The 27,981-nt window shown below is 49.9% G+C and overlaps 1 protein-coding gene across 5 annotated transcripts in view; it reads right to left on the bottom strand.

Annotated features, from left to right (window-relative positions):
- Positions 1–474: 474 nt before the first annotated feature.
- Positions 475–27,981, bottom strand: part of CREBBP (CREB binding lysine acetyltransferase) — a 123,637-nt gene continuing 96,130 nt past the window's right edge. For all 5 annotated transcript variants that reach the window (XM_078074893.1, XM_036090815.2, XM_036090793.2 and 2 more), the window contains 15 exons: positions 25,494–25,612; positions 24,401–24,640; positions 23,861–23,949; positions 18,552–18,632; positions 17,024–17,080; positions 15,696–15,773; positions 15,306–15,373; positions 11,351–11,501; positions 10,684–10,830; positions 9,935–10,048; positions 8,664–8,829; positions 8,281–8,448; positions 5,558–5,719; positions 5,103–5,384; positions 475–3,663 (listed from right to left, as the gene is read on the bottom strand). In XM_078074893.1, coding sequence (XP_077931019.1) covers positions 1,543–3,663; positions 5,103–5,384; positions 5,558–5,719; positions 8,281–8,448; positions 8,664–8,829; positions 9,935–10,048; positions 10,684–10,830; positions 11,351–11,501; positions 15,306–15,373; positions 15,696–15,773; positions 17,024–17,080; positions 18,552–18,632; positions 23,861–23,949; positions 24,401–24,640; positions 25,494–25,612 — 4,043 coding nt within the window. In that variant the 3' untranslated portion in view covers positions 475–1,542. The remainder of the gene's footprint in view (positions 3,664–5,102; positions 5,385–5,557; positions 5,720–8,280; positions 8,449–8,663; positions 8,830–9,934; positions 10,049–10,683; positions 10,831–11,350; positions 11,502–15,305; positions 15,374–15,695; positions 15,774–17,023; positions 17,081–18,551; positions 18,633–23,860; positions 23,950–24,400; positions 24,641–25,493; positions 25,613–27,981) is intronic.

The following is a 27,981-nucleotide window of genomic DNA, read 5'->3' as shown; positions in this document are numbered from 1 at the left end:
TCCTCCCATACGGAGCACAGGATTTAGGGGGAAGCAGGAACCACCTCCAGTCCCTGGAGCAGATTTTGCACCAATTCCGGGATTTGCATATAGGAAAGGGGAGGGTAGGTACTGCTGACAACAACCGCAGGAACCATCCCTACTCTGGTTTCTCGAGGCTTGAGGAGGACAGGAGGCAAAGTGCTGCTTCGGACCCACCTGCAGCCCTAACTCGGTGGGTGAAGCTCCCCGTGGAGCACTGAATATATGAGGCCATCACTGAGCTTGGCCACCTTGCTTCCTGGAAAGAGAACCACCCAAGGCCTTGGCTGAGCCTGGCTGCCACCCACATGGCCACCAGGACCGTGGTCCCTGCCTCTCCTCTGTGAGCAATCCACCAGAATCATGTCTTACAAAGAACAGACTCTAAAAATATATATAAATAAATAAAAACCTTAAACATTCTTACAGGGATCTTAAAGAACAGAATACATGTTAAAAACTTCAGTAATTTATATCAATTTTAAGCGGTACTTTATATACAATGGGGGAAAAACACATGCATAGTCCAAATACAATGTTGAAAACAGCATTTTCATAACAAAAAACCCCGAACACTAAGTGTTAATACCATGTACATGAATTCAAGAAGGACCACCCTTTTTGTCTGTTGCACACAGTTTATTTAACAATATGATATAAGAAATGAGTTGGTACTTTACCATTCTATACAGTGATTGAATCTTCTTGAATTTTCTTATTTATAGTAATTATAGCGCTTGCATGATTTACACTAGAATTGCTTTTCCTCATTTCAAGTTTCACATAGAAGAAAGAAAAGAATGCTTCTTCTCTATTAACATTAGCATGGTCTAAGAGAGTGATCATCCCTATTTTTTGTCTAAAACCAGTTTTATCAGAGAAACAAAGCAACAATTTCTACATCTGCAAGACAAGAGTTTGGCTTAGGCCAGTATGTATAGATAGATGTGTGTGTGGGTGTGTACGTGTGTGCACGCAGGAGCCAATTCCTATCGTCCAGGGGTAATACTTGGAGAACGCCCACAGAGTTCACTATAGAAAAAATCTTCCCGCAACGTCAGAAAGTTATCGGGATACATTATAAGCTTGCATTATTTCAAGAATCAGTTTCTGAATATTATTTTTCTTCTCACTTTTAAACATAAATGTTTAAAGTCTTGAAAATACAAATAAAAAATATGAATATAATGAACTTGTTTTTCCCGTTAAAAAAAGGCATGAGTCACCAGTAATGACGACAAAAAGAATCCAAACAAAACCCCCCTCCCCCCAAAACAAAAAAACAAAAACAAAAAACAAAAACAAAAAGAGAGAGAGAGAGAGAGACCAGATATTTAAATCAACTGGTTTTTAACAAAAAAATATATTCTTTGTATTGTTTCTTTAAACAGCAATCTACCCTTCCACGGCTTGGAAGTAGCAGTTCCGTCTAGGAATAAAAAGAGCCTAGATGCCTGGATTTCAGTACAAAAGGTCCAAGAACATGAAAGGGGGGAAAAAAAAGGCGATGCTCTCACAATGCTACAAACCCTCCACAAACTTTTCTAGGGTGTCTCCTGTGGTGTCGCCGACCAGGGACAGCTCACTGGACAACGCACTCCTGTTGGGGGTGTTCAGCTGCGGGAGCATTGCACTCTGTTCGGGGTTCCCCAAGTGTCCCTGATCTATGGAGCTGGCCATGGTGACTGCGAGTCCTGGGTGGGGGGAACCAGTCTGGGGCGAGACGTGGTGTGGCGAAGGCTGGGGCTGTATCCGTGGCGACGGGCTGGAATGTGGAGGCTGGGACTGGGGCCGCGGAGACTGGACAGGGGCCGGAGACCGCACCTGGCTACTGAGGGACGTGGCCATCTGCTGGCCGGGGAGGTGCGAGGCCTGCGGCTGTCCTGAGAGCATGTGCTGCTGGGGGCTCATGGGGTTCGGCTGGCCCGGGGAGCCGATCTGCTGCTTCATCTGCTGCTGCTGCAGAATCCGCTGCTGCAGGGCCTGCTGGATGTTGGGGGTGCTGTCTGCGCCCAGCCCCGGCTGCCCCATCTGGCCGAGCTGTCCCATCTGAGCCGCCATCTGGCCCATGGAGCCGCCCTGGATGGGGAGGTGCTGCTGCATCCGCTGCTGCTGCATGGCTGGGGGGTAGCCTCCGGGTCCCTGGGGCTGCTGGAACTGGCCGTGCCCGGCCATGCCCCCGGCCATGCCCGCGCTGCCCTGCTGCTGCTGCTGCTGCTGGAGCAGCTGCCGGCGGAGCATCTCCCGGTACTGCGGGTTCATGCTCGCCATGCCGGGGCTGTGGCCCGGGTTCATGATGTTCAGGGCCTGGCCCTGGGGGTTCAGGCCTCCCATCGCCTGCTGCTGCGGAGGCACGCCGGGCCGGGGCCCGCCGGCTTGCATGGCATTCAGGTTCTGCAGGCCGGGCTGCTGGTGCAGGCCGGGCTGGGCCTGGAGGCCGGGCTGGGGCTGCAGGCCGGGCTGGGGCTGCAGGCCGGGCTGACTGGCCACGTACTTGGCTGTGCGCTGCTTGATGAAGGCCGCCATCAGCTGCGGGTTGGACTTGAGGATGTTGAGCACCTGCTGCTGCTGCTGCGGGGAGCTGGGCGACTTCAGGGTCCGCAGCAGGTCCTGCAGGGCGCCGGGCGAGATGCTCCGGGGCGGCTGCACGCCGGACATCCGCGGGCCGGCCACGGCCGGCTGGGCCTGCATGGACAGCACAGGCCGGGGCATGCCCGGCATTGGCTGCTGCTGGGGGAGAGGCGCCTGCTGCCACTGCCCGGGCGGCAGGCTGGGCATGACGGGCCCGCTGACCTGGCTGGGACGGGGCACGTTCAGGCCCACGGGGGCCATCTGGCTCACCGGGGTCACCATGCCCGTGCGCCCCGGGGGCATGCCGTTGTTGATGTTCACCCGGTACAGGTGCTGCTGCTGCTGGGCCTCCCGCTCAATCTGCCGGGCCGCTTCCACTGCGGCTGGTGGGGGCTGTGCGGGGGGTGGCGGGGCCGGCACCTGGTTGGCGGGCTTCCCGGTGGACACCGTCGTGGGGGGCTGAGTCCGGGCCACGCTGGGGAAGCCGGCTGGTGACATGCTCACGGGCGAGGGCTGGGGCTGGGCCGGGGGCTGCGGCGTCTGGGGCGTGCTGGGCTGCTGCGTGGGGGTCCCGGGCGGAGCTGAGGTAGGGGAAGGCAGACTCTGCTGAGGCACGTTGCGGGTGTTCATGGTGGCCATCCGCCGGCGCATGAGCTGAGCCTGCTGCAGGCGGTGCTGGATCTGCTGCTGGCGGAGCTTGTGTTTGATGTTGAGGCAGAAGGGCACCGGGCATTTGTTTTCTTGGCAGTGTTTGGCGTGGTAGCAGCACAGGGCGATGAGCTGCTTGCACACCGGGCAGCCCCCGTTGGTCTTGCGCTTGCAGCCCTTGGTGTGCTGCACCACCCGCTTCATCTTCTGGCAGGACGGCAGCGAGCAGTTGGCGTTGCGGCACTGGCAGGCGTGCACCAGGGACTGGATGCAGCGCTGGATGCTCAGGCGCCGCGACTCCTGGGGGCTCTTGGACTGTGGCTCGCCCTGGCTACTGCCCTCGTCGTCCAGGCCCAGCCCCCACTTCACCATCTTGTGGGCGTGGCTCTTGGTGTTGTAGCAGTTGATGCAAAGGTCGTAGTCCTGCGGATAAGCACAGGGCATGCGCCGCGGTCAGCACGAGGCCCCACGGGACCAGACGTCCACCCGCGTCCACCCCGGCAGCCTCACAACCGCCCCCCCACCCCCCACGGTCTCAGAGGCTCCTGAGTGCGTTGGCTCACATCGAGTCCCCTTTCCTTCCTTCCTCGGCCCCTGGGGAAGGGCACCCACACCACTGAGGCCCTGCTCCCATACCTGGCCTGGGAAGCCTGGCAGTTCCTCCCGAGCTCACCCAAGTGCTACGCACCTGAGTTTCTAGAAACCAACCCCCACTCCCTGGGGCTGCTGCTGGGTGCCCTAGTGCATCCCCTGAGCTCTGCAGGGTGGCCCAGAGGGCCTGGGGGACTGAGAGGCCTTCACCACAAGACAGGCCTTGGGCTCAAACCCCAGCGACAAACCGCATGCTCACAGGTTTCTTAAAAGTTACTTGTATCTGCAGACAGAGACTACCAAATGCCAGGTCTGGAGAAGGAAACCCTATGACCGAGACACACCCTTTTTCCAAAAGGACATGAAGATCCCAACAGTGGGAAGTGACAGAGGACAAAAGAAGGCTGGAAAAACCGGGAAGTGAAGACAAAGGCATTACAGAGGATCCATCCGCCCCCTCTGCCCAAGATCACAGAGCTGCTCCTACGGGCATGTGATTCTGGGAACCGTTTGGAACGCAGACACTGGCAAGGCGAGGATGGGGTGGGGGGATGGAGGGACCCATCTGGGGAAGGGACGGACCACACCCCTTCACACAGTGTGTGCAACCACGGGTCCCCCAGGACAGCGCCTTCTTAGCTGCTCAGCAAGGCTACATACAACTGGAGGCATGAACAGGGGAAACCAGCCAGAATCCTGGTGGGGCCGAAGCACAGCCGGCACCTCTTTTGGCTCCTACTCTGGCACCAGAGGGCCCGTGGATGTTCCTGACACACGGCCGGTGTTAGCAAACAACAAGGAATAATATAAAAGTGCTCTGTAATCATGTCTTCCTGAAAAAATCAGCACAATCACTGCCCCCCCTAGGAAGCCTGCCCACTCCTCTGCCTCCTGGGGAGACCAGACCCTCCTGCCAGGGGCCAAGTGTAGCCCGGACACACATAGATGGCCCTCTGTTATGCTCAGCAGGGTTGAGACCATACATGCTCCGTGAAGGGAGAAAGGCTCCTTCCTTCCTACCCTGAACGTCTGCTGTTGAGCCTGGAGCAGGCACAGAGCACAGATTCTCTTCTTTGTGAACAAGGAAACACCAACCTCACGACCCACAACTCCCGGAAAGGACCAGGAGGTGAATGAGCCTTTTTCATTTGGTCATTTGGTGCCCCTGGAAAATGCCAACTATCTCACCGTTCAATCTGAAATGCTGACCGCGCCAACGGAGGCGAGGGCGGGGGAGGGACCAGGGAGGGAGGGAAGGAAGTGGGGCCTACCTCGCACACGGTGCAGTGCCAGCGCGTCTCCACGTGGTGCTTGCACTCGTTGCAGGTGTAGACGAAACGGTCCTGGCCCTGGGTGTGCAGCTCCACCAGCATGCACAGTGTGGACCACTTGGACCGGCGCAAGGAGGAGAACTCCCAGTGCTTGTCTCTGGCGAGGGTGAGGAAGGCGTCCCGCCCGTCCATGAGGTCACAGCTGAGCAGAGGGTCGGGGTCAACAATGGGGGGCAGCGTGTTGATGACAGGCCCAGCGTGCAGGTGGATCACAAAGAAGACCTGCAGGGGAGGACAGCATTAGCCCCCATGGAGAGTGAGGCAACTCGGCCTTCCAGGGCCTTCCAGGGCCCAGGGCCCTCTCCACAAGGCCCATGGGCCCCGGCTTCTCAGCAACCCCTCTCCTTGATCCCACAGACCAGGAGGGGCCCCGGTCTGTGGCCCCGTGTCTCTACCTCTTTGTGCTTCTCCATCGTGGCGTAGAGCTTCTGGGACAAGTCGTTGGACACATTGGGCATGCTGGGCTTCTTCTTGTTGGCTCGACTGATGCTGCTTTTATTCTTGTTGGTTTTCTTGTTGTTCTTCTTCTTGGCATTCTTGCTGTCGCCCTGGCTGCCCTGAAACAACATGCGAAGTTGCTGCTCGAGCCCAACCTCCCCTCCTCCGTGCCCGGCACTTGGCTGGGGCATCCAGCTCCCTGGCCGTGGGGGCTCCAGGAGGCCGCGTGCCGGCAAACACACGGCTGCCTTCGGAAGGCGTCATGGAGGCAGAGGTGAGGAGGACGGGAGCAGGGCCAGGGGTGCAGTGGTGACACAGGGGCCAGACCGGCCACATGGCAGGTCATCTCTCGGGGGAGCATACGCCCAGGATGGACAACGCAGGGGGTCCAAGCTATCTTCTCTTGCTCCATACCACTCCATACCATGTGCCGCATGCTCCGTTGCACACGGTTCCAAACATCCACTGCACACGAGACGGGGGAATGGTGCCAGGAGAAGGTGCCACGTGGGCCTGAAACCTCCACCCTGAGCTCTCCAGCGGACTGAGGTTGAGAAGTCCTGCCCCTCACGTCTGGAAAGAACTCGGGCCCTCTGTCATTTAGGCCCCAGGTCTGGTCCAATGAACTTTGTTCTCAACAAGAGGAGAGAGAGGGATAGACGCTCTGGGTGCCGAGGGGCGCTGACAACTCCTGTCTGGGGCCCGGGGCAGAAGAGGGCCCCGTTGAAGAGCGGCATGCCGCCGCGGGCTGCGCGAGCACCAGGCGGCCGCAGAGGGACCGCGCGGTACAGGGAGCTCCACACACCGCTTGAGTTTTCAGTAAGCCTTGAAACCGTTCTAAAAACTAAGCTGACTTTCAAAAAGTTATAAAAGAAATAGATTCACTGCACAAAGTTCAGAAAATATAGACAGATTAAAAAAAAAAAAGTTTTTTTGGCCACCCTGAGCAGCAGCATTCCGAGTTTTCTTCTTGGAATTGTACCTATGCGTGGCTCCCGCGGGTAGTTCTCCCCCCGGAGCTGGGGTCACACACGTGATGCTGCAGCCTATCCCTTCCCCACCTCCCCCAGGGAAGGACACTGCCAATGGTAAAGCGGCAGTCCGGCCCACGTGCCGTCAACAACTGAGGCCACTGCCCGCCATGGGATCCCGGGGTGTCCACAGGGTGGGACCTGCCCACTGCCTCTGTGGACTGGATACCGCGGGCAAGTCCCCGACACCGCAAAGGCTGGTAAGGCGCCACCACCAGGCCAGAGATAAGCAGGTCCTCCTCGGACAGGACACCCAGCTGGAGTCTGTGTCCTGCCTCAGAGGCCACAGACCCTCTTCTCCCTGCTGTGATCCCCTGCCCTGGAGCCCCAGATGCATGTTCTGACTCAGGCCACCTCCCATCCAAGGTGCGGGCACTGGTGGACACGGAGAAGGACTTGGGCTCACAGCTCAGCTCTGCGCTCTCTCCTACCAGAACTCCCTGGTTTCTACTCAAATTCGGCCCACCGAAACAGGATCTCTGGTCGCCTCCCAGAAACCCCGGCGGAGTGGTTTCTCGAGCCCTAAACCCCCTGATGTTCGGGAGTATCGTTATCTTTGGTCGGATGACAGATCCTGCCTCCAGGGACGCCCCAGCAAAAGGACCCCCGCAGCAGACCCTAGTTCTGAGGGCCCGTCTTGTACAGCCCCTTGGCATTAACAGGCATCTTGGCAGCCAGTTCCTGAAGGACTTCTTTTCCAAATATGCTTCCCTAGCTTCCTCCTTTGGGTAGAGGCGGCAGCGCTGACTCAGATGCTCGGGCCCCAGACTCAGCAGGCAGCTCCGATCCAGGATGTCCCTCACACACCACAACGGTCCACGCCACGTTCTGGGGCTGCTACCCTCAAAACACATCATACACTCCCCACTGCTTCTACAGCTATGAACCAAATGGAAACCCCCATCCTTTCTTGGACATCCCGAACACACACACACTTGCTCCCAACGTGAGCCCTCACACATCTCCTCCTCCCACCGGCAGCTCCCCCCACCCCGTGTGGGTTCCTTCTCAGCAGGTCAACCTCCCCAGCCACCTCCCCGGACAGGCTCCGCCGGAAACACCGGCACCCGGCCGATCTCGGTGCTCCCTTTCCTTACAGCTCCTACTGCTGCCTCTGGATGCACTATTCTCCCTACTAGAACGCGCGCCCTGGGAGAGTAGGGATGGGGTCTTCTACAGCTCACCACGGCACTGCTGAGCACGGAGCCCACGTGAGGCGGGACTTAGTAAGCAGGTGAGTGCCCGAAGGCAACACCAGATGGAGGGCTGTCTGATGGGGTGGGCTGGCTCGTGACGAAGTGAAAGGGAGAGACCTGACGCCGGAGGTTCTCCTTCTCAGGGAAGGTCTGTAGTTAATGGCTGCTAACTGCGAGCACGGGGCTCTGTCTGCCTGCCCTGGGCTGCTGGGCAGGATGCCCTCCGCTCTCGTCTTTCCGAGCCTCCGCCCCACCTGCCCCGTTCACAGATGCCAGACCCAGCACCTCCCATCTGCCTTCTCCCGGGTGACGTCGTGTCTCCAGCACCGCATCTCAGCTTGCCCTGCGGTGGCTGGTGACAAGGGGAGGGCATGTGTGAAAGCAGCCCCATCGACAAAGAAGGTGTGCGTCCACTGTCCTTGGCGCGAGGCTGGGCCCACTGCGTCTCCTTACCTCTGTTGTCTCGCTAGCCGCCGTGCTCTCCTCCTTCTTCCTCTCCTCTTCTTCTTGCTCCAGCTCCTTAATGCTCTCTTCCAGCACATTAGGCCAGAAGTCACCCTCAAAATAGGGCAGCTCCTTGGCACTGGTGAGCCTGTCTTCAGTTGCTTGTTTGAAAATGTCCTGGAGAGTGAAGGAAGCACAGCAAAGAGGGAAGTGAGTGGCGCTCCGGGGAAGGGCCCAGGGGCCGTGCCACTGCGTGAGGATGGGGCACGGCGACTACACGTAAGGTGCTTCTACGCCTTTTCTCTACGCTCTTCTTTTTGCTTTCTACTCCTCATAGGTGAACAGAGCTCTGACATGCATGAGCCGCCAGGCCCTGCTTCGGCCCCAGGTACCTTGTAGTCGTGAATGATCCGCTCCGCAAACGCCTTGTCCAGCATCTTCTTGTACCACTCCTGTAGGCGCTTTGGTTTGGGGATTTTCTGATCAGGGGGGTGGCAATGGAAGATATAGTCATCTCCTTCACTTGGGGGGCAGGCCCAGATGTGTCCTGTTACATACCTGCAGGACACACAAATTCAGACCACAGTGCTGAGTGAAAGCCTCCCTGCCTCCAAGGAGTAACAGCTGAGGAGCAGGCACCAAAGCAAGGACAGAAATAACTAGAAAAAAAAAACCAAAGAAATTTCCACGATGCTTGCAGCCAAATATAACAGGCTTAGAGAAGTTCCAAACCAGTGGCGGGGGGGAAGGGGTGCATGGGTGGGCGAGGCCGAATCTCTGCATGCGAGAGCACACCTGGAAATCAGCCCTCAGATGCTCCTTCTCAGGGTGTGCATGCCGGGCAAGGGTCAAGGCTCCCAGGGAATCCTGTCAGCACGGGACAGAGCCCGGGAGATGTGGCTCTCAGGCGCAGGGAACGGCTTATGCCCAGGGATGTGCCCCATTTCCTAACTATCACTTCCTGTGCAGTGGAGAGGAGCTGAGTATCTCTAAGGGGCCAAAGTCAAAATAATCTGTCACGCTGTTAGACACCTATCAGTCAAATACCTCTAACTTTTTCAAATTTGGGAAGGGATACGACAGATCTAGAATGCCGAAACACAGAGAAAAGCAGATGCAAAAGACCAGTATCCTGTAGGGTCCCATTCATATGAAATGTCCAGAAAAGGCAAATTTATATAGAAAGAAAGTAGATCAATGGTTGCTGGGCATAGGGGTGGAACAGGGATTAACAACAAATGGGTGTGGGGGTCCCACTACTGGGGGGAGGACAACGCTTGGAAATGGATTGACAGCCAGGCCGTGCTGCTCGGTGAAGTTACTAAAAATCACTGGAGTGTACACTTGACACAGGCAGATTTTATGATACATAAAATATTCCTCAAAAAAGTTAAAAAGAAAAAAAAAAGGAGACTAGAATAGGAAAAAGAGTGAGAAGAGCACAGAAGACAGAGAAAGCATGTGCGCTGTGCTGGGGAGCCCAGATCTGCATGGCCCAGGGGAGTGTCCGGGAGGGGGGCTAGGGAGAACTCTGAATCGATCTGAGGACGTTGAAATAGAAACACATACGGCTTTAAAAGATACTCTGGTTATTTCACAAAACACACAGTGAAAATTAAAAATAGAATTTTTATTAGTTCTGAATAATCTGAATTAAACTCACCCCAATTTCTTCACATATTCCAAATATCCAATAAGGATCTCATGGTAAACAGCTGTCCGGAGGCATCGGGGCCGGAAGAAATGAATACTGTCCAGATAAGATATGTACACACGCCTGAGGGGTGGGTGGGAAGAAATTAATTGGTATCCCCCAAACTTGAAACCAAACACCAACATCCAAAAAAAGCTCCAGAAATAAATTCTGTTTTCACAGCATTTACACTGGCCATGCAGACAAGACCTAAGAAAACTCCTATCACCAAGGGCCACTGCCCATGAATAAACAATTCCATCCCCGGGCCAAGAGCCCACGATGGAGAGCCATGGGAAGGCCAGGGCAAATGAACACAAAGCCTCTTCCAATTCCCTCTCACCTGGATTCTTGACTGAATGTGAAATAACTCTTGGCAGAGGTACTTGGTTTTTACAACACATGGGCCCATGGAGTGATCCCCACCCCACTCTCTGTAGGTTTACCTGCCCCAGGTAAGACAGGGACAAGAGCAACACCAGGACTGGAACCCATGAGTACTCACTACACAAAACACACTTTAAACAGTCATCAAAACCCTTCATTTCTCACTGGCTTAGTGGAAAACTCAACTAACTAGTTTGGTTTGTTAGGCGTGGCTTATCTGATTTAAACCCAGGTCTGGAGCACACAGGTTCTCCAACAAGACACTTAGGGTCTCAGTCCACTGTGACACCGCGGGCCCACTGATATGTACCCAAGAGGAGGAGGAGGACTACCTTGTGTTTGGAGGGGGGCAATCAGAGCCATACTCTTGCACGTGCATCCCAAAGAAGCACACATCCACTCCGTCAATTTCCTCAAAAGCAAAGAGCGCTTTGGTTCGATACGGGAAAGATTCTGACATTTCCCCAGAATCCACAAACCTGAAATCAAAGTCAGAGCCTGAGGTTTGCACACGTCATTGTTTTACAAGGTGCTTTATAAATGAGGCCTGCTGCTCTAAGCCCACGCACAGTGCAGAGGAGCTGGAGGCCTGCTCGCCTCTGCTGACTGCTGGCCCAGAGCTCTGCCCACCAGCCTGGCCTTGGGCAGCTCGGGGCTGTGACCCTATTCTTCGTGACATAGTCTTGCTCAGCCAGGAATTTTACCTCCCCTTATGAATATGGAATACTGAGAGAAGGGTTGACTGTACCATACACGCTGAAAAACCTTTAAATTATACAAACTCTAAGCTTATTTTTTTTTTTAGCACTCTCTACACCCAATGTAGGGCTCGAACTCACAACCCCAAGATCAAGAGTCGCATGTGCTACTGACTGAGCCAGCGAGGCGCCCTGAATTATACAAACTCTAAAGCTGTGCCAGAAAGCAGGGCTTTGGTTAACCAGGTACAGGACCCCTCAAAGAGCGCTTTACAAAATAGCACAACGTGTGCACACAAACCGTGACTTCATCCCGGGCTTGACCTCCACAGTCTTGTCTGAGCTGGCCACCACACGGACAAAGACCTCCCCGGCTTCAGGATGATTCTGTCGCCGCAAAAACTTGTTGACTCGGTCTTCCAAGTGGTTGCCCAATCGTGTGGTCTGTAGTCCTGCAAAGTCCAGAGCAAACGGGTGAGGGGGCTTTCGATGGGTTATGTAGAAGGTGGCTGAGGCCACAGGACCCACCCTTCTTATAGTGCAGTCTGATTTTTTCTTTTTAAAGAGTTTATTTATTTGTGACAGAGGTAGAGAGAGAGCACACACAAGCAGGGGGAACAGAGAAAGGGAGAAGCAGACTCCCCACTGAGCAAGGAGCCTGATGCGGGGCTCGATCCCAGGACCCCGGGATCATGACCTGAGCTGAAGGCAGACGCTGAGCCACACCGGTGCCCCTACTGCAGTCTGACTGATTTTCTAAGGATTAATGTTTTCCAAATCCAGAAGGGACCTAGTCTGTCCTACAAGGTAAGCATGTAAGGGAAAGGTGGACTCTGGAATCTCAGGTGCTCCAAACACTGACAAGTGCTGTCATTTAAATGCCCACGTATTTCCACCTTCTTTTTTAGCTGCAAGGGCAGAAGAGCCATGAAGGCCGACTGAGGGCTGTGGGGTAAAGTGGAAGGAGCAGACACAGGGGCCATGCTGAGCCCACCTCTTGCCTCCCCTGCCCTGGCCCGGATGAGGCCGCGATCTGGCCCCGGGCGCCCCCACGTGGCTGCTCAGTGTCAGAGCTGTGCCCGCAGCCAGAATCCACAGTGGAGAAACTCTGCTTTTTCTGGAGGGCAGGGCTGCTCTCCCCTTCCCGCCCAGCTCAGAGGAGTCCAGCATGCAGCCTTGCGAGTTCATCCCAGGCAGGAGCTCATACAGCATCAGAACCCAGTTCAGCCCTGAACCCCCTCCACACCTTCCCTCTCCTGGGGATGCCCCAGGTGTGGCCACCGTGACAGGACTTTTCCAGGAAGCTACCCCCAGATAAAACATTGGTCACAGCATAAAAACTCTTCACAGGAGGGGAAAAGACTAGAAGGAAAAGCTACAGAAGGTTAACAGTTACAGGTATGGGATTTGAAAGACATTTTCTTCTTTATATTTACTGATTTTTAAATATTTACTACGTGGATGAGAAATGTTTTTAAAAAGCTATTTGGGATTTCCTAAGATTCCTTACTGAAGCCAAGAAGTACCTAGAAAATTTAGATTTTCTAAATTCCATTTTTCTACAATTAATATAATAATGGTGGAGCTTTTTTTGGTATCTAAGTTATACCTGCATACAAGTGATTTAAAAAGAAAACACGACACAAATATGAAATAAAAACCCCACAGAAAAATAAAAACTTGAAAAGCTATACAACTGAGGGGAAAAGTGGATTTCACACCTGGACGAAGGCATGCCCTCCACGCAGCCATGGAAGCTCTGCTGAGCGCCGTGGCTGCGACAGCCTCCCCGAGAAACAGAGTCGGGTGCAGAGGGGCCTGGGGGCCGGCACATCTACCCCAGCAGCCTCTGGAGGAGACCCTCCCGTTCCCACCCCCGCGGGCCCCCTCATGCCACTGCTGAGCAAGTCTGGTTCCCCTTACTCCCCTTCCCTTTTCAACACAGGACCCTACATACTGTGGTTTTCAAATAGCAAACGGAAGAATAAACCTTTAAAATTAGGTCTTTACTTTTTTCTTCAAATAACCTGAATTACCTGTACTAAAAAAAAAAAAAAAAAAAAAAGAGCTTTAAATGAGACCATATATGACAACCTTGTTGCAGGCACCAAACCGAGCGCTATGAAGGTGCTGAGGGCCCCCAGAAGAGCAGCTGCTCCTGTGGCAAAGAGGAGAGGCTCGTGCAGAGGCGTCCCCGCAGAACGATTTCAGGGAGCATCACGCCCCTTGTGTCTGACACACACAGCTCTGCCTCGCTCTCACGTCCCAGGGCTCCTCCTCATGCTGCAGGGGCCGTCCTTACACACGGCTTCACACACACACACACACGTTGTGGGACACACGTGCACAAGTGCAATCATGGAGTCTGGAAACGAACACTAGATTGCAGTCCCCCTTCCTCTCCCAGTGATCAAATCCTTTGGCCTTCTGCTCTCCGACATTGGAGCTGTCCCATTTCCAGGGAGGCTTCTCACAACCCAACACAGGGACTCTGACTCGGAAGCACCTCTGGTGGTTCTCCTTTTCCCTCCACCCGGCCAGGCTGGGCACAGCGCAGGGTGTCAGGGAGGGAGGGGTGGAGGGAGTGGGGGACAGTCAGTTGTTGACCGTGCTTCACCCACTCGTCAGCGGTATGGGGCTGGTACCAATGCAAATGAGGCAGCCCGTCCTTTGGGGCCTACAGACCCTCGCAAAGGCTGTGCCCACACGTCCACACCAAACGACGCCGGGTGGCCAGACTTTGAAGGTTTTCTGTCAGTGAGTGTTGTCCATCTTTAACCCTAAAGGCTCTCATCGCAGACCCGCTCTTGGGTTGTTCTTCTGCCCCCATCTGCTACCAGCTGCAACTGCTCTCCGACCCGGGCCCAGCTCTCCTGGCAATTGTGTTCTGGGCACGAGGCTCTGGCCCAGGAAAGTGTTTCTAGCTTGCTGACTGCTTTAGTGATCTCACCCTGAATGGACCCTCTAAAGCAGGGGTTCTCACTGGAAGCAACTCTGCTCTCCTTGGGGAACATCTGCCAATGTTCGGAGACATTTCTGAAGGTGACCACTCATGGCACTGGGGTTCGTGTTACTGGCACTTAGCGGGTAGCAGCCAGAGATGCTCTTAAATATCCTACAAAGCGTAGGACAGCCCCCCAAACAGAAAATTACCTGGCCCTGAATGTCAATGGTGGCTCAGGTTGAGAAACCCTGATCTGAAGAGAAATATTACAATGGTTTGTGAGTTCATCCGTATTTCAAAAGATTTCACAAGAGTGAGCTAAAGTTATAGGGTAACTATGGATTTTGGTAACGACAGTCTAACCCTGAATTAGCAATGACTTGGAGGCCCACAGAGTGGCTTCCTCCTTGCTTGCTCCCCTTCTTCTCCTCCCCCTCTCCATCCCATCTCGCTCCTACTCCCTGATCCTCAGATGGCCTGGCTCCTGCTGGGGACACCCTGCCCTGCTGGGGAGGGTGACAGCTGCAGGGAGCGCTGGACAAGCAAGCTGTAAAGGCTCCACCGCGGGTGGCATTCTCACTCGGGGTCGCTGTGAACTCAGCAAAGGCCAGCTCAGGGACGCCATGCTGCGGAAGGTGACACCTAGCCCTCGAGAACCAAGTTGACGAAAATCTCATATTGCACACTTTTGAAAAGAATGCTATCTCTGAAAGAGTCAAGACTACCCAGGAAGAGTTACCTGGCGTAGCAACAGGCTGCTCTCTACTGTGAAGAGACACCAGGAGCCGCCCTAAACACAGCAGCAACGCTCACAAGTCCTCATGCAGACGGGGCTCTGCCAGTCCCGGCTGGTGGCGGCCGACTCCAGCAGGCCGAGGGCCACGCCGGCCGATGGACCAGTGGCTGCCCCACACGCACCCAGGGCTGAGCATGCTGGTCACGACAGGATGTCAGAGTGGGGTGCGTGTGTGTGTTAGGGGGCAGGGAGGTCTTACTTCTGAGCCACTTGAAAAGGATCTGCTGACAAGTTTTCTCTCAGAATTTACAAAGTTTAACGTTATATCTGAGCTTTTTAAACTTTCATTTAAAACATGAACTGACCATAAAGCTAGTTTTCATGTAAAGAGCACGTCCAGTGTTTCCATGGAGGGGTAAGACTGGACAAGTACAAAGTATGTAAAACAAACTCACAGTACAGGGCCTCGGACAAGGGAGCCCCAAGCCGCACACGGAGAGGAGCTGCAGGAAGACCAGGAAGGGGGACAAGCGCCTCACACTCAGACGGGGAGACAGAAGCCCTCCCACAACTTACTCTTAGCACTGAACTTGTTTTCTTTCCGAGTTCTGCCAGTCTTCTTCAAACAGTTGTCGCACACAAAGCTGCAAAAAAAGAAGGGGTGTGATCAGAGTGTATGAAATAGTCTACGCTGCCAAACCAGCGACATGCAGCTGGGAAGTGCTTCGCTGGCATCACTATTCGCAAGTGAAGAGGCAGGCTGCTTTGAGTCTACAATCCCTAAAGCAGGCAAATACTTACGATGTAAATAAACTGAGAACCGGCTGCCACCTACCCCCCCCCAGCCCTTGCTGGCCCTCGCTGACGGGCAACAGCCAATGCCCAGCAGCATGCCGCCCTCTCCAGTCCCGGCAGAGAGGCTTTCCCTTCCCCAGGATCACAGGAAATCACCAGGAAACTACTCACCCTGAAGGCCAGATGATGTCATAGTGCAGAACACAAATCTGATGCATCTTCCGGCCACACTCCTTGCAATCAACAAAACTGGAAGACAGAGAGAGTGCTCTAACGCACATGGAAGCACGCAAGGGGGTCGTCTGTAGGAGCCTGTGTACCGCATGCGCACCTCATCCTCTGCATCACTGCCTGCATTTGTGGCGTTAATGCTTCTGCCGACTGATTCAGCCACATTTTACTTTACTTTTTCTTCTAAGGTTAAGCTGTACGCCCAACGTGGGGCTCGAACTCACAACTCCAAGATCAAGTCGCATCGATATGATACTTTTTATGAGAAAGCGGACTTCCTCCATTTCTCTGTACAAATGCCTATCCCTTGCTTCTCCCAATCTCCTTGACAACCAGAAATGAAACTTTACTTTCAAAAACTGCTATGATAGAGGCGGATTTTACAGGCCAGTATTTCTTTTCTTTTCTTTTTTTTTTTTTTTAAATGTTTATTTATTTATTTATTCATGAAAGTCAGAGAGAGAGAGAGAGAGGCAGAGGGAGAGGGAGAAGCAGGCTCCCCGCCTAGCAGGGAGCCCGATGCGGGACTCGATCCCAGGACCCTGGGATCATGACCTGAGCCGAAGGCAGACGCTTAATCATCTGAGCCACCCAGGCGCCCCACAGGCCAGTATTTCTGACATGACTACACATTTTCAAGACCAGGGCTTGCACTGGTGACCGCACATGCCCAAACTGCCTCAAATAACAGAGAACAATGCTTCCAGTGTCAGAAACACTTGCTCTTAAGCCTAGGCGCAGGAAGCATCTGCTCGGAGTCAGCTACAAAGGTGGGAAGTGTCAAGCTGACTGGTAAATGCCGGGCTTTATTCACGTGAGCACCAGAAAGCAGGGGTACACTGCTCCGCTCACTTCCGTAGCAGCCCCCATGCTGCCTCACCTGGGCCCTGTCACCTTACTTGGGACTCTTAGTTGCCAACATGCGTGGACATCAAAACCTACTTATTCAGCCACGCCCTTAACTACCACCACAACTTATGCCTTATGACCAGCTTATCAGAGAAGTTCTGACAGAACGAGAACATCCATCTAATCTTATCACTGTTGAAATTCAGTAACTGGAGAGCATGCTACAGGGACGTACATGTTTTGTCAGAGTTTTAAAAAAGAATCCGTATCTGAAATAACTTCATACAAAAAAATCCCACCCAGGGCAAAGTATTTCCAATGTTCCAACAGTGTCTTCTCCTGCAGGCCAGTCACGAGGAGGGATTTTCCTGATCGGAAACTAAAATCCAAAAGTCAGAAAGAAATCGCTATCTACTCACGGTTCAGGATCTAAGGTATCATTTTTCTTCTTTTCAAACTGATCCTTTGAAATTGTCCTTGTTTAAAAAAAAAAAAAGAAAAGAAAAGAAAAAAGAGAAATGTTAATTAACAAAATTTATCTGCTGAGTCTAAATTACAGGGTCTGTGGGATATTACTTTGTAACTATTTTTTCAAATAAAAAGTAAATAATGGTCAGCCAAGATCTCAAGTAGATGTAATGAAGGCATGAACATATAAAATTTATCTCCACAGAAAGCACTACCATCTGTTTTTCTCTATCTGCCTTGGGATATTTCCTCCCAACTACCACCAGCACTTACTCTGAGATCCAAACCTATATTTCAATCAAATCTGTATGGTGAATGGCTCCTGGATCTGATGGATAATTGGCATATTCAATTCTTCTAATTACAATAGAATTAGATGACACAAGATCAGCATCTACTAGGGGATATTTTATTTATTCTTAAAGGACCGAAGACCTGGTTTCTATACTGTCCTTTTGTTATGATCAGTGTATATATGAATTATTTCTGATTCATGGAACTGTATAATCCAATTATCAATCACATAATCGGACCAAAGAATTAAGATTACAAGGGACATAAAAATAAATTATGTAGAATTTCAAGCATTTCGGTTTATGTGTCTCATGAGTGGCTACGGTTCGTTCTGTGTTTGGAAATAGTAAATGTGGAGTGCAGTCCGTGTCCTAGACTGCTGGAAGCTGCTCTGGTGGGAAGCCCTCCTGCCTGTAGGGACAGTCCCGCAAGCAGACTTCCCAGCAGGGGAGGAATCACGGCAGAGTCAGGAGAAAAGAGAGAACCACAAAATGCTGGCAGTCCTGGGTAGACACGGTGGCTGGCAGGTTTTCGGTATCTCAAGCATATAAAGGAGTTGACCATTCAGCTCCAAAATGAGTGGATTTGCTCTTTCTGGCCACATTCTGACTACGTGACCACTCAAAGGTGAATTCAGTGAAGGAATGAATGAACCAACTCATGCCTGTGCACGCCAGAGCACATGAGCAAGAGCCACCGCTCCAGCAAGGAAGGAGACATGTTTCCTCTCTGGGGTCTCACAGTCTGCGTTCTAGGACAGAGGTTTCAGTGGAAGATGGAATGAATGCTGAAGATGGGGTATGTACGCAAGATTCATTTCTCGCTACTGCCAGGTCTGTCAAAAGGGTGAACTGGTTTCTGAGGTGTAACTGAAAATTTACAATTTCCCCAAATGGAGGAGGACCACCACTAGGAAAAGGCAAGTATTTTAAAAGAAGAGACAGAGCAAGGTCGAGAGAGACCAGAGAGCTGCAGTGGGGGCTACAGCATCACGGTCTTCAAAGGAGGGGAGAACGAGGAGGTGGCCCTGGTGTTCAGCTAAAGAGCTGCATTCCAAAGTATGAACGTGGGCATAGTTGAGTATGAAAAAATGCACCAGCATGGCGGAGGTGCTTCCCTTTTAATCATGGGCAACAGGCAAAAAACAAGAGTCAACCCCGAGAAAAATGACAGGATAGTACTTACGTCTGGGGCTGTGAAGGGTCGTCACCCAGGGTAACATTCTCCCCCTGGATCTCTGTGAAACACTTCTCACAGAAATGATACCTGTCAGCAAGAAGGCCATACTTGGGTGAACTGGTCCATCATAACACACAGCCACCCAAGCAACGAAGCCACCAATCAGAGCAGGGCAGATCACCACGACGAAGGGGGGGCGTTGTTGGTTGATTGATGGGTCAGTGAGGACAATGAAAGGAACAGGGGCAGGTGGGGAAGGGCAGGATTAGAGAACAGGGAAGGGAACAGATAGCACAGACATAGAGGTAAGACGCAAACACCGAGACAACACAGAGCAGAAAGCCAAGGCAAAGCTTGATTAGCATTCGGTCTCACTGCACACATCACAGGCCATCATCGCTAACAACGGCTGGGCTCGGGCCAGCTCCGAGATGCAAACGTTTTCAAGGAGTTGTTAATACTAGAATTGCAAGGAGCCTCAATTTAGGAGTTTGACTTTTGTTATTACTTAGAGAAAATCAAATATAACTCCAGGGTTTGCGATGGAAAAAAATTCACTTTTGAACAAAATAGTCTAACAAAGGCCTTAAAAAAGCAATTATTTTTCAAAATGGCAAATTTATGCTTGACAGCAATTCACAGATTTTATTTCCGGTAGTAAGCCAGATCTTTAAAGGTACTAAAAATGTTGAGCACGCAGAACTCGTTTTAATTTTTTCCTGTTATTTTTCCTCGTGTTAATCACTTAGTTAATTGGGTTATAATACAAATGAAACCAAATCCATATTCTAGACAAACATTTAACAGAAATGCAGTCAGGGTCAAAGACTTTCCAGCCATTTATCAGTACGTATGTACAAAGAAAAAAAGCTGAGATATATTGTATAAACAATACAATATATGTAAATCCATGAACAATCTTAAAGACTTTTAAAATTCAATTCTAAGCTTTGGTTTAAACTTTTTGGTAATGGGACCAATCGTTCACCAATCTGAGATCCTCAGTTATTAACTGCTCTGACTTGGTGACAATCCAAGTTAAGCAAATTTAGAGAGTTGATCTTTAAAGCACAATCTGCATTTGAGAAATTATCCATCACCCCAATTTCTTGAAAGATAATATGGAGCCTGGGCTCGAAGTATCAAATAAGAACAATTAAAAACTATTAAATGTTTGGAAAGGACACGCATGAGAAATCAACAAAAATGCAGGCTAATGCTGCATAAAACAAGATGGGCACACAGGAGTACTGTCAAAATAAACAAGCCGAAGGGAGGTGAACGATACAAGCGGAGAGGAGGAGTGGAAGGTAGTGGCAGCAGCACAGTCAAATGCGGTTTTAGTGCTCAGAACTACGTCTACAAGATGCCACGAGGATTAGTGTTAAAGACACTGTGACGAGACTTGGAGCGCCACGCCACACGGACACGCGCAGGGGACGCGGCAGCTTGCAGGCTCACTCACGCACGCGCACACACGGCTGCAAAGACGGAGGCTCAGGCCCCTGGCTGGCCGTCTGTCTCCGTTACTGCTCAGGTCAGTCCCCCTCAAGTTCTAATTCTAGTCTGAATTAAACACACTGAGCATTTTGTCTGTGTACTTCTCTGACTAAACACACAGAGTCAATTAAAAGCACAAAACTTTAGAGCATGCACCCATCTCAAAATGATCCGATCTTTTAAATTGTTGAGGAGGAACATGACAGATTCACTGTGGGTAGCAACTGGATTAATGAAAGTTTCTTCTGGGACCGGTTTATTTAGAATGATTCAATCAATGAATTCTGCCAAGATTAAAAACTCTGACCAGGAACAAACACTGCTGTTTAAAAATCTCTATATCTATATGTTCTTCTCCTGAGTCAACTGGCTATCACTATCTCATAAATATTCGTATGGAGCCTTGAAATCATGTGGTAAAAAGAATTTCCATGTGCAGGAGGGTGTGATCATCACTGGCACGAAAGAATTAAAGTACAGAAACCATAAACCAATTCAGAGGTGACCAGGGCAATATGCAAAAAAGATATCCCCCTCAACAGCAAGTGTTTCCCTTTTGAAAATAAAACTTGGACTTGACTGTTCCAATTCATTTTACGACCAAACGTATAGCCGCTGTGGGTGAGCGAAAAGCTGAACTCCTCTGGAAACGAAATCACCACGATAATTACACGTGAGGCAAAACGGCTTTACGATCCTGGACAAACTCTTAGCTTTTATTCAAGCAGGGTATCAAGCCCAGGAACATTGAGGAAACAAGAATCTTAAGCCCACCGTTTTCTCGCGGCGGAAACCGGCCCAGAACGCAACACTGATGGCTCAACGGCAGGCCCTGCAGTGGCAGAAGCCTACACTTTGTGTAACTAGCTCTCATCTGCAAAGAACCTCAGCGTCAGAAAGTGGGAGGCACAGAGAGAGTTAACACGCTCTAGTGCCTGTCCCAGAGCAAGTGGAGACATCGGAGACATTGGAGAATCGAACCTGCTGGGGTTTGAGAATGGGAGGGGAAGGCCCAGGCCGCCCTTCAGTGTGCCCTCCTGAGAGGTGGTGACCTGTCTGGAGAAGGGGCACAGCCACCCACTGGTCAAGTCTGCTGAAACCACCTTGGCAATCAGTGGGGGACAGATGGGAATGCCAGGCTGCCCCCACATTACCTAGTCCTAACTTTTTCACCCTAAAAATACAGAATGGTTCAGAAAGTCACTTTTCAATCTTAAGAGCCTTGCTGACATTAGCCTTGTGTGAAGGAAGCAATTTCATGAATATGCAATTGCAACGGAGAAATACTTCACATAATCCGATGATGATGTGCATCTGGGTACCTAAAGTTAGCACAATGTAACTGCATAGTTTATCTATAAGGGTAACGTATGGAGTAAATTTTCAAATGCAGATTGTTTTAAGTACCATATCAGTATATACAAATAACTGGGACATCTAAAGATAGTATCTGGAAAATCCAATATAGCCGTTTTCTCAACATGAGTTACTTTCAAATTTTCAAAGCATGGAAACAAGTGAAAATGTACTCATATGTTAGTTTAAATATTAATTTCACTTGTTTAAATGGTCTGTAGGACTTTCTATTGTTCGAAATGCCCAAACAGTTACTCAAGAGAACACCGGTGTTGCTAAGTAGCCAAAGATGCGAAGAAAAGTGTCAGCAGTCAGGACGCTGACTGCAGTTAGGCCACTGCTTTCTTAGCACGACAACACGTTACTCTCTCCAAGTACGGTATTCTAGGAAGCACACCTTGTGAGATTCAGCTAAGGAGCAGTATGCCTACACTTTAAAAATGTATCACTAACAGAACAGAACTCCTCTATTTCTCTACTCATAAGAAAAACATTATTACTTTTGCTGAGTAAAGATAAAATTCTACACAAAACTAAAACTGGATATTTCAGAGCTTTCGAAACAACCCCGTGTTTTCACTCCACGCATAACCTCCTGTCGGGAGAATAGCAGTGTAACCTGATCCTATCAACTCTATTTAAATTAATTGCTCTCCACTTAAAAATGGCCAAAATCTGTGCAAATCAGCAAAGGCAGGGTCTCAACGGACCCGGGGACAGTGAAAAGGCCCCAAACTTTAGAAATGATGGCAAACAACCTGCTGTCTGTTCTTCCCTCTAGACCCAAACCACGCTGGGCATCCAGTAGCAGGGGCATTTTTCAGGGAATAGTTAACTGAAATCTGTTCTCTTGAAGTTTCATAACTTTATTTTGCTTGGCACATGAAAGTTTCCGAAGGGAATTCCTGATCATTATTTGACGGAAAGTGACAATCGAGGTTGTCAGGGAAGGTGTTAAACTTGGTACGTTATGGGGTGTGCTGAACGCCACGGGGCTAAAACTCACCGGCGGGGCCAGAACGCCCAGAACAGCACGTGTCACTACAGGAGTGACTCTATCACGAAGGACTGTGGTATTATTTCAAACGCTCCTACTGACAGAAGGGAAGTCAGGACAGGAACTAAGTCCAGGCGTGAACGTATTTTTAGGACAGGGGCACAGGCCACACTCCTGTTCCCCCAGAACAAGCACCGGCATCTCATGCTGCCACCGTGCCAGGATGAGGGGGCCGGGAAGGGCTTAGAAATCGCACCTTGAGACATTTTTAGGTCAACAGTTCTCTCTCTCTTTTTTTAAGCACAATTTTGATGGGAGTTACTAATTATTGTAAATATGATTAGATTTTTTAAAAAAAATTCAAGTACTTTAAAAGCCCAACTAGAAGATAAATATTTCAAAATTCCAAATTATTCAGGCCTGTGGACATATCTCTGAATAACAAAAAGCCCTTTCCTGATCTTCCTCAAAATATGAGAACATAGGTAATCACTATAAGCAGACAAAATCAAGTAATCAAAACATCAAACCCTAATGTTGATGCTTAATACTTGAACCTAAAGAGGAAGAAGAGGCACAAAGTGGCACCTTGGTCACATACATTTCACCACCTGTTCCTAACATGCAGGCAAAGTAACTGAATGTGACCGAGATTTACCACCTGTGCCTCCAGGCACAACACCCTCACGCTATGGCAACGTGGGGCCACTTGGAGCAACAGATACAACTAACTTTAATTTTCAACCCCCGCGCCCCCAAAACTGTGGAAGTCACATCTGTATGGCAAATGAGCAACAAAAAATATTATTTTCATTCTCTTCTGCTTAAGAAAGGAGATTCAGCCATCTTCACATTTCAAGAGAATGGCAAAGATTTCTCGAGGACGCCTCCCACTCACAAAACCCTGAAACGGCCATTCTGTGACAGGAGAGTTCACGTGGAACTCAACAAGAACACTCATTCTGTGTTGTGCTATTAGCTAAAAAAAAAAATCTTTAAGTCTAAAGCTTTTAGTACTTTTTTCGATAAATTATCACTAAATAAAGTCTTTCCATCAGACTGTCCAGGCCAAGTTATCTAGGCAAATACATGCGAAATAGTAAAATACAATGTATCCACTTTACTAAGATCTTCAAAAACGGTAAAGCTCCCCTTATTAGACTTACTCTCACCTGCAGACTCTTTCTTATGTGGTTACATTTTGGAAAGACCACAGCTTAAGAATGAATGCTCCTGATTCAAGTAGTGCAATGAGCAGTTTTGAGCTTAAATTTTTATACTGTAAAAGGGTGCTTTAAAATTAAGAGACCGAGGGCCTATCTGAGTGAGCAGCACTAAAACTGTGGCCCGTTTCATTAGAACTTCAGAAGAGAAATAATGTACCCAGGCTACCATCAGCTGAACACGCCTTGCCCTAAGACCTTCCTTTCATCCCGTAACTCGGGACATGGGCTCGGCTTACCTATTCTGATAGCTGTAGTAGGCAGCGTCACGGGGAATTGTACACAGCTGCTTTCCGTAGCAGCACAAAGTCTGTGGGGAGAACTCATACTGCAAAAACAAAGGAGAAAATACTAAAAATATATCCTAGTTACTGTCACATCATATTCTAGTCCATTATGGAGAGTTAGATTCAGCTAGTAAAATATTTCTGTTAGCACACGGGATAGTTTTCTAACAATTTTCACAGCTATTTAGAGACGTTTTTGGATTCAATGTGATGGAATCAGCTGCCGGGAGACATTTATTACAGATGGATAAATGGATGCAAGGGCAGCCAGAAAGGCGTAACCCAAGGTCTTCTCCAGTAAGCACCTCTAGCTTTGATCATCCATTACATGGCTTCAGGCAATCAACTGTTTTTACCAAAGACCAGACCCCATCTGGGTCCTTCCCAGCACATAGGTGTGGCCAAAATGTTGAGTCTTTCATGTCATTATAATACCCTCTCTGGCTCGATTAACCAGGGAAGTTCACTTTCCAGAAAAAGTTTAAACTGTACCTTGCGTCCACAGCAATATCCAAGGGACTGCATAACAGGGTCAATTTCTTGCTCAAAGACCTCTGCAAGTTTACTGCAGAACTTATAGACCCGGGACGTCTTACGATTATAGAGCCAGGCATTGTTGAACATAAGCCAGACATCATCCACATACTGCCAGGGTTCTTGGTACTGCCCTGTATCCAGCTTCCGTTTGATGGTGGAAAGGTCCATGGGATTCTTCACAATGTCAAAATAATCCTTAAAGACAAAATAGTCTCAGTCTAGCGGATCCCCCAAATACCAAATGCCAGCCTTATGTAGCAGCTTTATCTTAAAAAACAAAACAGGAATAATCAGCCCCAGAACAACCTCCATTTTTAGTAGTAATAAATGGGAACTAAAGATAAAACAGTCTCTGACCTTCCTCTGACTTTATTATCTAAAATTGTAATTAGTATTGTCAAGCGTGACCAAATTATTTCAAAGGCAAAGTTAAGGGCAAAATAATATCATTATTTAATAAAAGAATGTGTTAAAAATGTTTTTTTATACAGAATTTTTAAAATATGGATTTTAATCCACTGAATTAAAAAGGTAAGCACATTTATCAGACATTGTTTTTCTAGAGATTTACTCTTGGTCCTGGCAAACAAGATGAAATTCCAAGACAAACACAAGAACAGAAACAAAAATAGTGACACTGCTCAAGAGAAACCTGTGGGGTTGCCATGGCCCTTACAAGACTTCCCAGAAACACCAGAACGAGACCCACATGCTTTCTAACTGGTGTCCACCAGTTCTTCAAATCCCCCCTTTCAGACGAAGGCTCACACAGAGCCCCAGGCAGACAGCAAGGCTACGGAGGCTGTGCACCAAGGCAAGCAGGCGGTGCGCCCCTGCCACGGACCCCCGGGGCTGACCGAACAGGTGGCGAAACAGACATTCCAATCAATGAGACAAAGATATATTACTGTTTTGACAGAAAAGTTTTTTTTTTTTTTTAATAGGAGAAAAATCTTCAAAACAAGGGTTCATTACCCAATTTTCAGAGATAAAACATGGATATTCTAAGTATCTCTGGTAAGGCTTTCTTTTTATTATATTAACTTACCGGAATTCCTAGGAGCTGAGGATCTACAGGCTGCCGAAAAGGTAGGGACTCCGGATCCTGTCGATACAGCGCTTCGAGGGTTGGCATCAGAGCCTGGCGTAACTCCTCCGGCTTAAAGACTACGGTTAGAAAACATCAGGAAGTGACCCTACTTACAAGGCGCTCAGACTCTTTGTCCATCACATTTCAAATGGAAGCCTAGGCTGCTTCTAGAAGGCCCCAATCATCTCCACCCATGGCCCCCCAAGCCGTGCAGCTCCCAAGGGCTCTCATTCACCGCAGAGTCCACGGACATTCTCAAGCTACAATTCGGGGCTTCTGAAAACACCGTTACATTAGGGTTTTAAAACTGCTTCTACGTCACAAGGCTAAATATCACACTGGTAAGTTTGCTTCTTCAATAATAAGGGTTTCCAACGTTAAAACTGTGCTGCAACAGAAAATGAAGCTAACTCCCAAATCTGCTTCCTTGATCCAATGGGTGGTAATAAAGCCATTTCACTGGAAGAGGGCCTTTCTTCCTCTGATGAAATCTGTCTGTCCCTGGACAAAGTAAACTCAGATACCTGGGACAAATGGTTTTGTCTTACAACCTCACAAACAAATGTACATAGTAACAGAGAAACAAAATCAAGTTTTTCCCCAAAACTTCTGAATCGTTCCCTCCTACATTTACCAATGCTCATTCCCTCCACCCCTCAGCCACTCCATTTCCTACTACACCTTGTGTTGTCACCAATCCAAGGATAAACACTGGCTGCCACATATATTCAAGACGATACATTCATAGAAAACCCAATGAGTTTTACCTACCGGGGAAAACGTGCGTAACAACCTATGAAGGCAAGAGGCAGGTCGGTGAGCAGCGCTTGTGTTCTGCTGCATCCCGCTTTAGAGATGGGACCACTGCTGGGGGCCGGTGAGCAGATGTGCCCCACGGGAGCCTCACGAAACACATACACATCCTGCCTCCAGCTAGCTCCTTTTCTTCTATTCTGTTTTTACAGTAATGGAGTAGCATTTGGTTTTCTTTGAATAACTCTTTCCAAGAGAACAATTCTTTAATCAATAGCTTTTTCCTTCTTCTTAGGCCAGGGGTCAGCAAACTTGGACTCATTGGCCCAATCTGACCAGCCACCTGCCTTTGTACAACTCATGAGCTAAGATTGGGTTTTGTGGTGTTTCACGGTTAGGAAAAAAAGAAAAGAATAATATTTCATGATACACAAAATCAAATTTTAGTCTCCAAAAATAAAGGTTTGTGAGAAGGCAGTTATGCGCATTTGCTCACATACTGTCTGCAGCGGCTTTCACACCACGAAACGTTCTGGCGCACGAAGCCCAAGGGGAGCGATCGGGCTCTTCTCAGAGCCTGTGGCGAGCCTGCTGCAGGCCCATCATCTCCCAGGGGCAACCTCACACGCACGTCACTTCGGTCAGTCGCTCATTACTCACTACACATTTGTTGAAAACACCTATGCCAAGGAAAAAGCAGCTCCAAACTCCTGTCTTTAGCCACCGGCCTGATGTAAAATCACTTCCTCAGTCACACCTGCCACATTTCAAGTGCTCAGGAGCTACATGTGGTTGGTGACAACTACAGAGAGCACAGACACGTAATGTTCCTGTCGTCTCAGAAAGTTCTAGCACTGCTCCAGGCCCTTTCTAAAAAAAGAACACCCACACACCCACCTGCTCAGTAGTTTCACATATAGGTCCTCCTAGTTTGGAACAAGAACCTCCTTGAAAATTGGGGAAAAAACCAAATTGCTCAGAGGGCCAGGCAGGTGAAGTCACAGAGCCAGCAGGGAGGAATGGGGACTCGGGCAAACTGGAGAGCCCAAGCCCCGGCTGAGGCTCCCACCCAGACTGCTGCCACAGGAATGCAAGCGCAATGCTGACAGAGCTTCTCATTTTCAAAGAAAAGCCAGAAATTCAGAGTTTTATTTGTAATTCCTCATTTTTAAAAATATTGTGTGGGTCAAACAAAACATGTCTATGGGGCTGGATCCAGTTTTCAAGGGTCTGTGCAACCAAGTTTACTTCCATAACATAAAACGATTTTCACAGTAACACTAGGCCGTCACCTGCCTGGTACACCGTGCTGACGCCGGCACAAATGGGTAAAAGGAACCACAAGGAGAGTCCCTCGCACCGCAGCACAACGCAGGCAGCGGCACTAATGCTGCGTTAGTGTCGTCGTGCTCTCAAGCCCTGGCTACGCGTCTGGATCTCCAATGACCAAACAGGAAGCCGGCGGTCCTGACAGAAAACGCTCGTGTGCGCAGAGCTGAGAGTGGAGGCAGCTGCTTCTCTGCACGGAGCACAGAAGACTGGGGAGGTTAGACGAGCTATGGGTATTCAGATCTGGGCAAGTGGCAGACATTTTCCCAAAAAGGAACTAAGTGGGCTAGTGACACCAAGGACAACTGACAGTATTTGTTGCCAATGGTAAAGTTTGGACTTACATCAAAATTCGAATTTGGAG

The sequence above is a fragment of the Halichoerus grypus genome, chromosome 6, assembly GCF_964656455.1.
Source record: "Halichoerus grypus chromosome 6, mHalGry1.hap1.1, whole genome shotgun sequence".
NCBI classification, from domain to species: domain Eukaryota; kingdom Metazoa; phylum Chordata; class Mammalia; order Carnivora; family Phocidae; genus Halichoerus; species Halichoerus grypus.
This window is presented reverse-complemented; position numbering and strand designations above follow the sequence as displayed.